Source organism: Opisthorchis viverrini, assembly GCF_000715545.1.
Source record: "Opisthorchis viverrini unplaced genomic scaffold opera_v5_10, whole genome shotgun sequence".
Lineage (NCBI taxonomy): Eukaryota > Metazoa > Platyhelminthes > Trematoda > Opisthorchiida > Opisthorchiidae > Opisthorchis > Opisthorchis viverrini.
In genome coordinates this window covers 3,328,426-3,346,001 of record NW_008751666.1, presented here as the reverse complement: position 1 = coordinate 3,346,001, position 17,576 = coordinate 3,328,426, and the positions used below count along the sequence as shown (strand labels likewise).

General features: G+C 41.4%; 1 protein-coding gene across 1 annotated transcript; it reads right to left on the bottom strand.

Annotated features, from left to right (window-relative positions):
* Window positions 1–929: 929 nt before the first annotated feature.
* Window positions 930–13,330, bottom strand: T265_01007 (hypothetical protein; the record flags this gene model as incomplete). Its single annotated transcript, XM_009164922.1, has 6 exons — window positions 930–1,272; window positions 3,597–3,752; window positions 6,924–7,031; window positions 9,772–10,005; window positions 12,877–13,099; window positions 13,215–13,330. The coding sequence occupies 6 exons, from the start codon at window positions 13,328–13,330 to the stop codon at window positions 1,201–1,203; spliced, it is 909 nt and encodes a 302-aa protein (XP_009163186.1).
* Between the last annotated feature and the right edge of the window lie 4,246 nt (window positions 13,331–17,576).

Genomic DNA, 17,576 nt, shown 5'->3' with positions numbered 1-17,576 from the left:
ATCCTATTCGCCTCACTGATCGACTACAGTTTCATATCTGTGCGAAATTTGTTAAATCATATGGTATCATCGAATTCCGAATACCGATGTCCTTCGAAGAGTAAGGCCCGTAGGAGTTGAATGCAACCTGACACGAAATCAACTCCTCTAGTCAGATCTGTTTGAACAAATGGCCGAAATTCGCATTTCACAATGACTTGTCTATGGCCAGCTGAAGACTGGAATCCAAAATCTGGAACGCTTAAAAGTCCGTTGAAAGGACAGTCTTCATATTGATTTGAAGAACCGTATCTTTCACCTTAGGTCATCGCATTCGACAGAACGGTTTTAAAAAGAGCCATACAAGCGGGCACGTGAAGCTTCCAGATATAATGCGCCAAAATCCTACAAAACCATTGAGCCGCTTCCCTCAAGTCAGCCTCAAAAGTTACCTATGGGGTACGTTTGTCGCATTTAATAATGAGCACCTGCTTAATCATGCTATTTCAAGAATGACAACACAACTTACAACAGGGTTTTCCACTTACACTTTGAGGATGTGGTGGAGAGTGGATTTTTCTGATAACTGAATGGTGCTGTACTGAATAAATTTACGAATAACGCCGTTGTTACTCCATCATTTTTATGTAGGCTGATGGTTTTAAACAGGTCTTTGCTTGTTCGCTCGCAGTGCTTATTCCATCGGGTCTACATCGATGGCAATGGCGTGCGTGCAGTATCCCAGTCGCCTTAGCACAGAATGTCTGTAGCTCTCCAACTGCAAGGTCTGACCAATGTCAGCAGGCAGACGCGATTCGAACCTAAATTCGAACCAATTCAGGCCCAAACGTCTTCTAAATCGACCGTAAAAAGTCCGAGAGTTTCACAAGTACTATACTTACAGTACTAGATTTACAGTTTTTTCCATCCTCAAAAACATGTGGATGCATGATCAGGACGCTTGATGTCCTTCGTGACCCCTACATGAAAACTTTTTTAAGTTCGAGAAAATCATGATTTTCCACGTTCACCCGGAAACAATCGATTCCACTTTGGATTATCTGAAACCCCCTGCAGCTATTTCAGTTAAACAGGTAGATCACCAGGAACGTTGGAACGATCAACCGGTTCTTGGATAGAATGTTGTGCAACAGTGAGAAAGTGTTCATCTGAATTTATTAACGGACTTGGTTAGTATTCTGGAGGCTTCCGATTGAGCTTTCATGGAGCACCTTTCCGAGACATTGAGCAGCATAACTTGGTGAGCACATTGAGCTTTTGTTGATAGATGAGCTGCAAGTAAAACCAGATAACATACGAAAGCTGCTAGAAGAAGTAAAATTTGGCGAAGTTATCATAACTGATGTGACTATAATTTCAATAAAAGACCTGGTTAAAAGCTTGCTCCACGAATTCCCCCGCTTATCATGATGCAGCTTGGTGACAAAACCCTTTCGGTTAGATCTGATCAACTTTCCCAGTTCACTTTTAATCACCGAATTAAACATAGACAAAGTTGTAGGGAACTTTGCAGAAAAGAAGGTGAAGGGACGTTTTCCATGAACGAGCTTTCTTAAAAACTTATTCATTAGTCCCTTGAGTCGTTTGTTCGATTCGTACAGTCAACCAAAGCGCTATACGAATAACTTGTATCTTGACTAACAGAGTCAAGGGGTTGTCCAATTACATTACTAGTCGGGAATAATGCAAAAACAAATAGATAGCCAACTCAGGATCTAAAGAGGATGTATCACTTCGGTTCGCTGGCGTTCCCGGTTGCCACTCTGCATTGTAGACACTAGCCTCATCACCTTGTTGTCGATGATTACTGGTGTCTCGAAAACACTTTTGCCTACGAACGACCATTCTGTCGATTCAAAACAGAAAAATGAAAAGAAGCAAAGCTACTGTGAAGTGTTGTTTCGCCATAGGTTTAAAAAAGTGTCTTAAAAGTGTTTGAAAGTGTCCAGTGTTGAGGAAGCATGTGTGATAGACCAAAGAAATGCCAAGAACATCGTGTGTCTCTTCTGTGTCAAAAAGAGGAGTCACATCCGAAAAGCGATGCCTTTAGCCGCTTCAAAAGTTTGTTAGCTGACAGTCCTTTACTGATCCTGTGGTACTCAACAGGTCACAGTGAACGATTGATTTGAAGAAAGGCGAAGTCGGTAGCCGGCTAACAATGGATTTTCAGCAGCGTTATGCGTGATTGTGAGTGATGCACAGGGGAGCGCTTGTTTTGGGCAGTAATTTGCAAGTTTCATGACCACGTCGAACTATGGAGCACAAGTGGTACTTGCGGAACCACTGTGTCTTACAAAAGGGATTTAATCAGTCAGTCGAATCTACATAATCCAGCAAAACCAAGAAACTTGTGTAACCATCGTCTTCGAGTTGGGAGACCTCAAATGAAGCTTTATAGGGGCAAAGTCTACTTGACTGAGGGTAACATAAGCTCACTTGTATAAGGAAAAGTCAGCATATCCACCTTCGTTGGTTAAGACTGTAGTGGACAGAGAATCACGGTACTTGGAAGCACAAATATTCACTCACGGAACACAACTGTAACCACGTGTTCCAGACGGCCCAGTATGCTACTGGAAAGAAGTAACTTCTTCTGTTTGAAGAGACTTTCCTGTGGAGTGTTTGTAAGCAATTTTCGGAAGAAAAGCTAGTACTCATTGGGGAAGTAGATGCCAGTTGCACCTGTGACAAAACTGAAGCGCTACCTTGACCGGATAGTGTTCACAATTTCCGGCATAACAATGCCTTCTCACACAAACTCCATTTCATGAAATCTTGGTCATCACACCATAAGATCAAGTAACGAAATCGGCTGACTTATAGTATTCGTTGAGAACGTCCGGGCAATCGTGGCGAGGCGCACCTTTCAAACTAGTCGGCAATAGAAGAGACAAATCAGAAATCAGTGCTGATGATGTGAAGAAGACATACTGGAACATTCTAAAACATGTGCCCAACTGGTATGCCTCATGATAAAAAGAATAAAGAATGCATTATTCCTTAGTGAGTTAGTGAGGTCCACGAATAAATTATTTAGGCCGTAGAAGCTTTTATGTTTTGCGTCTCAACAATCCTGCGGATTTTCTCAACTAGTCGCAAAATATTGTGCTGTAGCTATGAGTTTGAGGTCACTCAGCAAAAAACTCATGATCGCAATGGGGCTGTAAGCAGTATTTTTGCCCTCAGAGAGAAGACAAGTCGTGTTTTATGTCTATTTACTTTAGCACTTCTTGGTGCTGCACGCTGTTCGGTAAATTCACAGCAAATCCCATGCAGTAAGCCTTCAGAGGGAACACCTTCGAAGGACAGCACTCTCAAGATAGACCGAATAGTCCTTTCATCGAATTTTTTTTACATCCGAGGGATTACTGTAGTTAATCATATAGAAGATCGTCGGCGTAAATGAGTTTATTCTATGCTGCTGAACACACTTCGATTCGTGGTTGGACTTTCATTTGGTTTCTTTCTAGTCACATAGGTATTTCATGAACATTTCTAAAGCTAACAACAATTTTTGTTTCAAAAGTCTGCAAAAGGCACAGCAGAAATAATTTTCTTCGAAAATCCGTCAAAGTGTGTGGGCTGGTGAAACTCACCTGGGAAAGGCGCTCGCGTTGTTCACATAATTTGATTTCCCTATCGATACTTTGTGAGAGCTTAATTTGCTGTATACAGTCGTTCACACTAGGCGCGGCGTAGATGTTTCTCATAGACTGGCGGTGTTGATGGTGTAGCTTTTCCTCTCGTAAATTCTGCAATCGAATAAAAACTGACGGTTTTTACCGAACAGGAAGGGGTAGTGGACAACATTACTGGCTTCTTTCACCAAGTTATGTGTTTACGCCACATAAGAGGTACTCTGTGCAGTGATACACCGTTCCATTTACTGAAATGACAGAAATGCACGAACCTGAATAAGAGTGCTAAACTGAGTCTAATTAGCACCGAATAGCCTAAAATTTGGTTTCTGTATCTGATCTATGATGGTCTTCAAGAGTAGGACCAATACGTGAACTGTACGTTCAAAATTGATTCATGGTGTTTGTGTATGTTTTATTCACATCGCCCACGGGCCAGTTGTTCAACTGTGTGGATGAATATTAACTTCAGCGAGATTTCAATGGTTACCGATAGTTGTTTTGAGCCACGGGTACGCACACTGAGAGATACTTTGCTAGATCTCATTATTCTATGCTCACATCTTTACCAAAATGAAACGTGGCGTAATTTGTCTTCGTCCAATACATTAAGATTGTAGTTGGCTGATAAAAACTCAGTACAACGACCTCTCTCAAATAGGAAGAGAATGTCCAAGCGGCCTAGAGTGGAAGGCAGTATATCGTAGGCGATATCGGGCACAAGACCTCTACCCTTCAGCACTCTTCTGTAAAGTTATCCTTGATAGAGATTAAGGCACAGAGTTGTGCTGTACAAGTGTGATAAAAATACTGAGCACTTAATATATTATAAATATATTGTCATTAAAAGCTCAGATCTGTTAAGAAAAACCCAATGCTCGAACCTAATGCTTGAAAACCCATGGTACAATGAACTGTTTAGGACGACGATTACTTCATAGACGAAAAACTGCATAGAAAAACTGCATAGAGTTTTATCCTTTACGCGGGTGCAACTGTCTACGCCGGAGGCTTGAATGAATGAATTTCCTTTGATTTTCTTTTTCTTTCTTTTGATTTCATGGCAGAATTGTCGACAAAATTATCACGGGTAATCAGATAAATTTAGGAAATTTGTTGAGAACTTGTTCCGCAAGCCGCAATGACGATCAATGGAATCAACGAACAGTGTTGTATTTGAGTTCTTCTACTAGAACACAGGATTATTAAAGACTCATTCTTTGAAAAAGTAATTTCAAACGAGGTTGCATTATGTCTGATGCACGAATATCGATCATACCTCGCCACTCCAGCGGTGCACTGTGAGCGTCTCTACGGAACTCAGCCCATTAACTGTTTTCAGGCCTCCCATCGCATGCCGCGTACACGTTTTTCACGTAAACACTGTGTTTGGAATTCGCATCATTGCATAGCACTATCACTCGCACCTCGGGATGTGGGTGTGATAGACAACGGCTGAAAGCCAGGAGCTCAGTCTTCCCGCCTTTCGGTCACTACAATACACCGGGGCATCTTAGTCAGGCGACCCAAAGTGGGTTGCGCGTCGGCTCACCCTAAGGATGGAACACGGTGTGCTGACTTAGTAGCCAGCGTGGATGTCCAGCGAGAAACCGATTTGGGCTCATAAGCTGAAAGATCGATAGCATCCGTTCGGCTTCACACATAGTCAGGATGTCATGGCGGACGATTCCCGTTGTATTCGAAGGAAGGAAGCCTCTCATCCAAACTACAAGCGTTCCGGACTGTATGGGTCAAACAACCCTGTGAACTGCATTTCATGGGTAGACCGTCAGTTGTATTGAAGACCACTTTCGAGGTAACTTCAGGTGTTAACGGAAAACACTAAACAGTAGGATCTTTTCTACAAAAAGTTTTGGGCCTGCTCAGAACAGCTCACGGGGTCTGCCAACTCAGAACATAATCAGCGATCGCAAAATGTTAATCATCAAAACAGCATCCAGGGGCGTTTGTTTTCGACTGAATCAATCGGTGTTTTTCCAAATTTAAGTGGCAGGGAAATATTATTTATCATGAGTTGATCGGTGAAGAAATCAGGTTTTCTAGCTGGCTGACCATCTACCGGATTGAGCGCTTATTGAGTGACAGCCAACAGAGCTGTTAAATGCTGGAAATATTGACTAGAGAAACTAAGTCAACCAACACTAAGTGCACGTTGTGTGGTGGATCCCATGATATGTCGTATTAGACACAAGATTTGTGGAAAGTTCAGCTGCTAAGGTCTTTGGGCAATATCAAGAGTGCTCATTAGAGGTTTACCCTGGTTCACTAAAGCCAAAATGAAAGTGGTTGCAGCGCTAAGTAGTGTTCTCATTGAACGATCTCTTGAAAAGGGTGACACTTGTTAGGAAGCATCATGGCTAAATGTGTCAAAATTTTCTGGTTCCGTTGAGGTGGGTTGTACTCGTTGATCCAATCCTAAATTTTCACGGGTCCAGAAGGAAATGCTCACCTTAAAATGGTAGGTCTCTATTCAGGTTGGATACATCTGTAGCTGCTGTACCCCATGTACTCTATTGTCGTTTAAAGTACATAGTTGGTTGTGCTGAGACGCCTAGAGGAAATTCATCAAAGTGAGATCTGCAAACTAATTCCTTCCTGGGAGAAACTCACCAGTGCTATATGAATATAGAGACTGAACATGTGATCCGAGAACCTGTTTCTTCAGAAAAGATAGCTGTATCGATATAGTATTTCAGAGAGGCCACCTCATTTGGTGGCCTTAGTGAGATGGCATGCCGGAGCACACGACCGTTAAACAAATCTCCAAAAGTCAGTCGAAGTTGTTCGCTTCCAAAGGTTGTTTTCTTCTATGGGTATTTTCTCATAGGATAATCACCGAAAAAATGGCATTGATTATCAAATCTCCATTAAAATTTGGTGACAGCTGAGTGAATTTTTGAACTGTCGTAATCTGGTAGAACAAAAAGAATGCCTTTTTTAACGTAGAAACGGCTGTCAAAGCCAAGTGTTTGGAAATCGCACGGGAAAACAAGCCATGCAACGCAAATGAACCTTAGTCAGTTGAGCTGACTAGGTCTGAATCAATCGATCTATTTATTAGCCAATTTACCAGCTATAAACCGTGCACCATAGACTCATTGGTTCCAGCTTCTACAGCTCGCAGATGAATGCTAAAAACTAGCTGTTCAATGCCTATTACATAATGACGTGGGAAATATTTACTTGTTAAACCTGTTTTGACTATGTAGAGAGCTTTGTGGTTGCTTATAACGCATGCCTCAAAAAAAGCAGGATAGGACTTACCGTATTTAGCTTTTTTACGGCCTCAACTACGCTAGCCATGATGGCTTGCTTCTGTGAAATTTTTCTTTGGAGCTGAGCCTTTTCGGAAATCTGACGAAGTAAATTATCCTGAAATAAAGCATGACAAAAATAGACAAACAATCTCCGGGTCGCAAATTAGCGCGCGAGGTTTGGAAAATATTCTGATGTATGGGAATAAAACGGCTGTTTTATGAATAGTGTTGCCCTACCTGAAAACTTTCTCGCTTAACGAACACACGGGTTTAATAGTAGATAAAACATGGATGTACACTCGCGCTGGTTTACAACACCATCAGGCTTTGAAAGAAACCAGAAGTAAGCACTCTCTGGGTGTTTCAGAGTGCAGCTTCCAAATTCATTCAAAGTAACGTCTTTATCCGATTACTTGGACATAATCATTGTCATGAGGTGTTATCATACCAACTAGAAAGACAAACACAAGACTGTGTTTGGCTGTTCAATGACTAGAAACAAAATATCCTCTAGAAAAGCGGGGATAAGCTACAGGTATGAATTTTAACTGGTTGGTCAATGGGCTTTCTTGCACGAATTTTCAACTTTCGTCTGCTGAACCCCTAGGNCTAGGAGATCCTACTTCTGTCAAATATCAGTTCAGTTTCAGAAAGTTACATCCACCCCTAATCAGCAAAGCAGTGATTATCCGCTTTGCTTATATCTCACGCGATTGAAGTTCAAGCCATGAAGCGACATGATAGGTTACTTGGTACTACTATGGTCTATAGGCATTACGGATAGAAAGTGAAAACTTATTGTGCTAATTGAGCTACTGGAACATTATAAGTAGCATACATCAATCCAGCAGAAAATTCGGACCAATGGATGACTCCATCCTTGTCGCACCGATGTTGATCCGCCACTTCTGTGGTTGGCTTTTGCCATAAAAGGCGCTCACACTTTCCGCAAAAGAGCGGAGGGCATTTCTTCAGGCTCACCTGCCTAAGGCGAACCAGATAAGTCACCCTCAGTTTGAAAAGTGAGCGGAAACGAAATCCGAATAGATTAGCCGAGCCACATGTGGCTGCTCAAAAAGGCGATCAAATATATCTTGTTTCATTCGAAAACCTGTAGGACTTTCGCACCCGCAAGGAAATTCATGTCTCCGGTTGAAGAACCTGTTAGTAGCACGATTGGCTTCTTACACTTGATGCACTGTCATTGTCATCATTCATCCGGTCAGTACAAATTTAAACACTCCTATTAGCAATAGTGCGAACATTCCACTATTTAGTCTAAGTGTTTTGTTATATGTTTGTTGTACAAGCACCACCTTAAACACGGATGTATTCCGAAATGTCTACTTTAACTTCTGAATGTCGGTGGTTCAAAAGCTCCAAAACCTGCACGCCAAGTATCACGCTGACGGCCAGTCTGAATGCTGCAGTTGGTTCGAATCGTACATTCGTATCGTATCGTTCGTACACACTAATGTCCACAGAAGATTCACTGAAAAAGAAGTGATTAGGCATAATCTGTGGGATACCCCATACTTGTGCAAGTGACATTCTAGGTCTTGGCAACAGTTCTGGACAGACCACTGAGGCAGCCGGTATCTGATGCCTACGTCGTTAAATTTCAGATGTACAGAAGGTAGGATAAAGGATAAACTAAAGCAAAGCTGTACGACATTTGCATTCAACTGGTGTCAAGAAGGCTTGGTTGATTAGTTTGTCTACTTACGGTACATAGTATACAATTAAATGGTCTCCTGACGGTGTTCCAGTTTTTTTCAACAAGGGGAGTGTGGAACGTTGCGCACAGGATATGCCCAAGGTGAAAAGGTACGTGACCCAGCTGGCTAGGAAAACCGATGGATTAATCTAGGTCAAAATGCGTAAAAAGCGTATAAAAATACGTCCACGAGTAATTTGAGGAGCATGGCCAGAAGATCATCAAAGTTTCCCTCAACGGGGCGAATCCTTATAATTTTGTCGCTCCCATTTTTCACTTTTTGGGGTTTCAGCGCCAATTTACCTCCCAAATTCAGGTTTAGGTTACCAGAGAGCTCTATCATCCTCACACTGAAGATAGGTAAAATCTAAATGAGGTCAGAAACTGTGAAAAAATAATAGGGTAGTTCTATTTCTCTTCAGGTGTGTCCTCAAGATTCCCATAATTGTAAACAGGAGAAATAAGAAAATATGGATGCCTTTTGAAGAAATTGTTGCTTACTCTTCGAAAGAGCATCTTATGCTTTTCAAATCATTTTTAGATCGTTAAACATCACTATAGATAGTATAAAGAACACGCATATGACCATAGAGAAGCTATAGATTGATGCTAATATATGCCCCTTTACCGGGATTAATGTGGTTCATTTGATCGCAGTAGAATTGATCGCGTAGCTTTGACATATTTCCACCAATCCATGCAACGGCAGGTTGAGCACCAGGTTTTAGGAAATGAATATTTCTTGTTTCCCTTTGAGTTTGTTTTAAGAATAAGAACGCCATTCTTGGAGCTTATTAACTCATCCACAAAACCTTCACTGTTCGCAAGTATTGCACTCTTGCGTTGCATTTATTGCACAAACCAGGGAAATGAAAATCACCTCCAACATGAAATTAAGGTTTTAATCTTCAACAAGTACACAGAAGTAAGAAAAGAAGCAGAAAGCGAGTAAACATAACATGATGTAAGAAGGAATTTTGTCGTAAAAACTGTTTACCAGGAGTTAGCCGGCCCACGTGTTGAGATGCTCTAGATGATCAAGTTTTTCCGGGTAACCACGGCTGGATTTGTGTCATTACTCACCAAATCAAACGCTGACATGTAGTGCACCACGATACACTGTGACCACAGGACTTACTTTCACAGTCCGATATTGGAAACGTAATTTTGAATGGATGCATTTGGTTCTGTTTATCGTTGAACTCAACTCCTCCAGCCGCTCTGAAAACGCTGTGTTGTCTTTTTGAGCCAGGCTAAAGTCCAATTTGGTAGGCTTTTCCTCTTTCGCGGTCCTGAAGATCTCCGCCTTTGTACGGCGCATAGAAGCTCGTAGTAGTGCATTATTCATTTGTAGTGAACAGATTAAGTTGTTCTGTGTAAATGTGAAGGCATGTAAACAATTTAGAAGGTGATCAAGGACTATTGTATTCACTGGCTTTTGGGATAACCCATTTCATGTTTTGCTAAGAGGGGCCGCAATTTTGTTTTGCTTTTGCTACATTTTGCAACCATTTTTCACTGGTGTGCCTGACTCACAGGCCACCGCAACTTTTCGTGACTTGGTAGTGAAAACATTTTCCGGTTCCGTACTAACGTAATGTAATGATCACCATACAATATGCATCAGTAACACCAGTGGAGGCCACTGCCGTAGAAACTTGCCAGTATGTAAAAAGCGTGCAATATCAATTAATGCGAATCTTGAGCACAATGTTTTTTACGCGGGAAAAATGTCCCGACACACCCAATGAAATTACTCACTTAGTGCGACTGCCTCTTGTGTAAGAATAAACCAACTTCTTCAGAGGGTCAGATATCTCTCGGCCGTACAAAGCTGTCGTACCTAGATAGAGGACAGCTAGTTTTCAAGCCACCGGAGTCAGCGTTGGTGGAGTTACTTCTCGTGTCGAGCAACGCCGAAGCATAAAAGACGGGCTTCTTCATTCAACAGCTGGGCTTGGGAACATACACTTATAATAGACTCCAGATGCCAAACAAAAATAACAAAAAACATGTGCCGGAGCCACATGTTTACTAGGTTTCAAACGCACAAGACAAAAATGATTGGGTTTTGGTGTTCAGAATTAGTTCTCTCTGCATCATGATAAGTCTCAATATGGTGAGCAACCTACAGACGCGACAAAACCTCCCAACTTGCCTCATCCCAACCATGTGAAAGCAATGACCCACTGAAGCTACTTGAGCACGCTGCTATTTTCCAGTGTAACTTCGTCTATCGCAGGTGATATAATAAGCCTGAGTATTGGTGGGGGAAAGACCTTGATGTCTGGAGCACAGATCTTTATGCAGACAGAGCAAACACTTCAATCGTGGAAGTGATGTATCATGACATATAACGACCGATGTATCCCGTTATCTCCGTACTCCGTGTTGTCCGCTCACAATTTGAGATATCACCTCGCCAGCCGTGCAGATGAACATTATGGGGGATAGCAAAAATCCCTGTCGAATTCCATAAGTCAAGTCGAAGATTGCCGATCCCTCACCATAGATAAGGACAAATGCTATCGAAGTTACAAAATGAGCCCTCAAAAGCCTGGATCTCAACTAGTGACCCGTTTAAACTTACAGGTTCCCCTTCTCTTGTGTGTCTGTTTGAGGGATATTGCAATTCGAATCTCGTTTGAATATATGATTCAAACCGAATTGTGCGAAAAATAATGAGTTATTTAACATTAGTGGCGGACTAATTGACGGAGAAACTGCCTGCGTAACCAAATTTGTGGCTAGATAGCCGACCAAAGCGTTGAGGATTCTGTGTACAGAGTGTACTTTGAGCCATTTGAAGTGATTTTACGGGCTTGGGGTGTTTAGTAATCTCATTTGGGTGCACATATCACAGTTATCTAATATAAAACACACCTCTGTCCTCTTTATCTTTCTTCGCATCATTAGCAGCAGCACCAGAAGACGAGGCTGGTGCCTCATTTTGTAACTGTGAGTGGAAAAGTTACCAAAAACTTTTGTTCGTTAGCGCGACTTCTAAGAATCAGTGAGGACTTTTGTTTGGATCCATACTTTGCTTACCACGTAGCAAGTTGCACCACAGAAGTCACTCAACATGACCACTGAGGATACACACAGTGAAATTAGGGGTGATCTTATGATAAGCGTCAATTTAATTGAGTGATACATTTACACAAGCCAAAGAGAAACCCTTTAAAACGAATGAATGGGTTGGAGAGTTTGATCATAAAGAAGATGATATCCTCAAGCTTGCCCTTGTAGATGCAAATCTGATGACCCACCAACTGCAGACAAGTGTCTGAAATATTTGCACCAATTATATGGCATAGGAAAGCTAATGTGCACGTTCTGAAGAGGTATATCCTGTATTCGAGTGTGTTTAACGAACATATCTTTGCCTCACGTTTCAACTGGCTTAAATAGTGGCATATCAGTGAATGAATGCAAATAATGGCAGAGTGAAGAGGTGTGGGTAATGAAAATAAATAGCTGAAAGAGTGCATCATGTTCATGTGATAGTAGCATTACTTATTCTTGGCGGGTACATCCAGAGCCTGCCGAATCAGATTGACTGGGTCAGTTGCTTCTGCGCATGCAAAGACAAAACCGTTCTAGTGATAGCAATCGATTAGACTGTTTTAACCACTTACTTGGAAATGTACACCAAATGATTTGGTCAAGCCTACCTGTTTGTTCGTATTGATTAAATGGTTCGGTATTGCGATCTTGCTATACTTTTTGGACCCACTCTGGCAAATACCCGAGTACAGAATGTCCATCAACAATGCACCATCTCTAGCCAATATTCTCTCGGGTGTACACGAAATTCATACACTCTAACGCTTGATCATGTCTCTGTTTAGCCCTGTAACCTACATTGTTTCATGCTATCGATGGAAGCCCATTTTGCCATGAAAAATGAAATCTTCAGAAGAAGTTTGACCCAAGTGTCGCTGGTAAACTTAAAAAAACTACTAACGTCGGAAAAAGTTCCTTGGATATGGGTAACTCAATACGATCAATCAGCTGTGGTAGATTGTACAAAAAATTTAGTTGTTCAACTTGCCCTGCGAGTCAGATATCTGTCAAAATATCGGACAAATACGTGAGAATTGACGTATGTATTGCCGGAGACTTGTAACTGTTTCACCGTCCTATTAAATTCCATCGCCGATTTCCTAATTTCTTCCAGACGTATCGTGAATGCTTCCAGCATTGCCTGTAACAGTTGGGATACATGCAACACCAAGTTTACCTTATATGCACTCAAAGAAGCCTCGTTTTTACGGCAAGCTTCTTGCATTTCTGTAATCACTGCCTCGCGTTCGGCGTTAATGATGGAGCATTTGATGCGTGCATCTAAACGGCGATATTTGTCCACTGTGCAGCTTGACCTAAATCGTAGGTTGTGCCGCTGGGTTAAAAGGTCGGAGGTCTCCTGTTGCCTCAACAAAATGTGATCCGGGGCCTCACAATTCCTAGAAATCTGTTCCAAGAAACGCCGATACGCTTCATTTTCTACTAACAGTTTTTGTGTAGAAGCGCTGGTCGCCAAAAATAGAATTAGAAACGTTTTGATTAACAGTAATGTACCTCTTGGTTTCCAACAATTCAGTAATGGTTACGGTGTTTGCGCTACCGTGACTTGTTTGGGACCATTTACTTGGTACCGTGCATATCACAGCGCGTAGAGATCTTCGGGACGTCATTCGTTTTTTATGAGTGCTGTAAAAGAGAAAAGACAAAAACTAAGTGAAATACTCAGTTAATAAAAAGTAGACAAGATATACTCAAGCAGTTTGTGAATGACTTGCAGATCAGTATGCAGTTACGCATCCTTGATGATAACCGGGGAAGAGTTTTGATAGATGCTTTGAGTCATTCACGAGACACACTGTGGTTTCCAACAACCGACGTTATTGTACGCGATGTATCTTTTTAGATTTTTGGTATCCAAAAGTGCATACAGTCTGCATTGTCGTCACTGGTGACAGACTGGTTTTGAGATCATTCTTTCGGAATATCTCATTCAATTTCATTTTGTAATCAAGTGTTCACACAATCACTGGGTCTCCTCATCTTCATGTGCTCTCCAGAAGTGCCTTTAAAAACCTTCACGATAACACTAGCTTTACATGCTTTTTTTGAACACATCATACATTTTTCCTGAATTCGTTCGGTCAATTTTCTTCCGAAATTTCGGTCACATGTGTGCGCTTGACGCATTTCGAGTTTGTATGGTTGCGCTGTGCAAAATTTTGTAGGGACAAGAAGTTGATACTCTGGACTCCAGTAGGCCTCGGTTGCAATGAAAGGAGGAGACAAGGATTCATCTACAAAAAATGGTCCGTTGGCAGAATGTGACCAGCCTTTGAACACGGGTGTTCTGAGTTAACCCATGGCTCATCTAATTAGTTTCTATTTCCAAGCGTCTGTCCTTGGTATCCCGAAAGCATACAGGCACCAGTTCTGGTTCTGCCAAACAAATCTTTCTTGCTTCATCTGAGGTCAAAATCTGGGGAGTTGAAACAGTTGACAGTTTTTCAATTTGCCTTCCAGTTCCACGTATGGGACTATAAGTGCTCATCCGTCATGGCTACTCAATGGCAAATCGTTTTAATATCTTGCCTATTCTGCAGTTCTTGTTTCCAGAACTGGACTATGCTCAGTGATAGCCTTTTTAATCTAAAAAATTAGCGAAACTTACAAATTTGAAAGGGATATTGTGTTTGCAGAGGGAAAATTCTGCTGTCTGAGCAGAGCTATTGCATTTGGTATTTAACACACTCACTGGTCGGCGTAGGGATAGTAGTCGACTCGGCCTATGTGATCTGTACTTGTTTGTGCTTCAAAAAATAACTACAGTGGGCATTGTGCATCAAACTCAGCGTGGCGCGCCCTAAGGTCACATGTGATTGTGGGCAAGTACTATTTTGTGACATAAAACGCTGTCTACGTCGTAACGCTGAATTGTCGAAGTGAAGCCACTGAAACGACAAGTAACTTCAAGGGCGTAAAAGCTTATTAGTAATTGTTTTATACTTGGCTTTAATTTCAGCAGACAGTTTTTATTCCGCTGACTAAAAATTGTCATGAAGTAATTTCTCTATAAGAAGTAGGAAGCGTCTTATTCGTGATATCAAAGATAAGGATCTCAACCTAGTAGGCTGCGTAGTCTAAAAGCGAATGCAACAGTGATTGAAGTGCCCACTTATTTGAAAATCGGAGTAAAGAAAGTAGAATGTCGAGATAATATGAGATCGTAAACGGTCATCAGCTGTTGACATATGAATCAATCTAAGTCAGTAGATTTCATGGGCTGTGGAAGAAGGACACTTGTGCACCAATCAGGTAGTAACAAATGCATATTCCAAGGTAATTCAAATCAAAGGCTCAATGTTAGATGCCACCAAAACTAACGAGGGTAATATCGTCCACATTGTGTCCACTTCTTGCTGCCGACACACGCGACTCCATAAACTGACGCTATGCATTCGATAGAGCTATAATTGTCTTAATTTATAGATACATTGGTATTATTACCCGAGTTTCATGATCAAAGTCAACGACAGTCTTTTCCAACTGATAGCGTTAACAGTGAAGCTAGTAAGAATGAATGCCCCTTTACTTCAAATTTGGAAGCAAACTTTATCGGGGTTTGAAGCCATTGATTTTTTAAGTAATGCAAAACAAGGTTTCATACCCTGACACACGTCTGATAACCCGTTGTCTCCACCTTTTATTTTTGTATATTTTCCATTACTAATCATCATCTTTAGGTATGAATCGTTTAATCGTGGTTGAATGTCAGGCTTTTCGCCAGAAAATAATAATGGGCCATGTTGGGGAAACTTTGCACTGGGGAGCACAGCTAAAAACTCAAAATCTCATAATTTAACTTTGTCTGGGTTAAAGTATGTACTGCTAACGTAAATGTCACTTGAAACGTCCGACTTTGCCTTGCATCAGCCAAGTTACAGGGTAACCAGTGTTTTCATGGATAGACCACGTTCGTCATTGCATATTTCCGACAGTGTGCCTTTTGTCTGGAGGTATCTACCAAGATGGACAATATGTGAGAGCGCGACTGAACCAACGGGAGTTTGTTCTTTGTTTGTGTTGTTTTACGGCAATGAAATAATTTATCTGTTGCGGTGCCCACTATGAAAAAACTCTGGCAAAAGGAACCATGCGAGGTAAACTGCCTTGTATTATTCGGCACACCTGGCTAAGCTGGTGCAAAAAACGGGGCGTAATCAGTTCACTTGTTCCATGAGTTCTCTCCTTCGGATCATATGGGAGAAGAACATTTATTGTCTAAGCACTAAGCAGAGCTCACTTGACAAAACCCTGTTCAATATTAAATGGATTAAGCAATTTGACAACACATGTTGGGTCAGATTTGATTTGTGCATGTAGGCATATTAGCCGAATGACGGGTGTAGGCGAGGTCAAAGGGACCCACCACTCAGTGGCATGACCGGAAAAATAATCCAAGCTCTCCCGCTGAAAAAACACGAAATCCTATTCCCACTTTTCCATCGGACACCGACTGCTTGAAAGGTAGCAGTGTTTGATATCCTTTGCTTATACAGGTGATGTTTCCGAAGAGTACTAATTTATATAACAAAGTAAACAGTTGTAGCTGTGTCCTTATAAGCAAGGCTGACGTCACACATACACACATCGTTTTTGGAGGGTGAAAGAAATCGTTCTGAGTCTTATACTCGGAAGACGTTTCTGGATTTGGATTCAGTATTGAGAGGTAAGCAACTGATTAGGTGAGTGTACCAGTTGATTACACTGATTTGGTCATTCAAAAGCACTAGACTTGGCTTCAACTTAAACAAGACTAGAAGGTACGCCAGATTTTGTAAAGGACTTCCATTTGCACTGAGTTGAACCAAACCCATAACAAAATCTTTGGATATTTGCTCACATCTTGATCCATTACAGCACAAAAAAGCAGTGCTGCAAGCAGTTATTACGGTACCACCCAAAAGATCCCAAATTACAGCCCGTTGCTCTTATGCAACAAGCTCGTGAACAATGTGGATGGGCTTTCAAGTTAGTCTTCGGAGTTTATTCCACCTAATCTGGTCACCAGGACCAAAACTAGTAAGTAAAAGCTGATGAAGTAGCTAATGAAGAAAACGAACCTATAAAAAGTTTCGCAGAAGGTAATGAAGGTTGTGATGGGCAATTCAGACGACAATTGAATCAACGTAAGAGTCTTATCCCATCAGTGCGCACTGTACCCCAAAACACACCTACCATCATGACTTCATCAGGAAGCTAGGACCCCAGAAGAAGTATTATGTATTAGGCCATGAATGAAAATCGCCCACATCATTCAACGCCGGGAGCCCGCCACCAGTGAAGCTAATAGTCCTTTTAAAAGTAATCATTTGGATCTCAAAAGAAATAACTACAATATATGATTTTCCAACCGTTGGCGCCATCCAGACAAAAAGGCATTGGGTGAACCTTGAGAGCTAGCTTGATTGAAGTCTGGTCAATAGTACAGCTGAAGCATCTTTAGTCATCATCTTACGCTAACTGTGCCAATAACGAAGAAAACTATTATTTAAGAATGCACCGAGCTTCTTTCAGGCCATGATCTTAAAAGCTACATATATACTTTGCAACGATTGTTTCAGCCTCTACGCATATAAAACAGATAAAAAAAATTCGTTTTCATAGGGAATCAAACACTGCTTTCGATGCCACAACTAGGGTCTTACCCCGAAAATGGTTCATCGTTAAAGGAGTTACATGACAGTTTGACGTATTTTAAAACATTTACGCTCTCGCATTTTAGTAGAAGCGCGTGCGTTTGAGGAAAGTGTTGGTCCGGCACTATTCTTCAGATTTACTTGTTTCCCTTTTTACTTGTCATTATTATCAGTGACACTTTGATACAATACAGTACGTGATTTTCAATTGCTTTATACT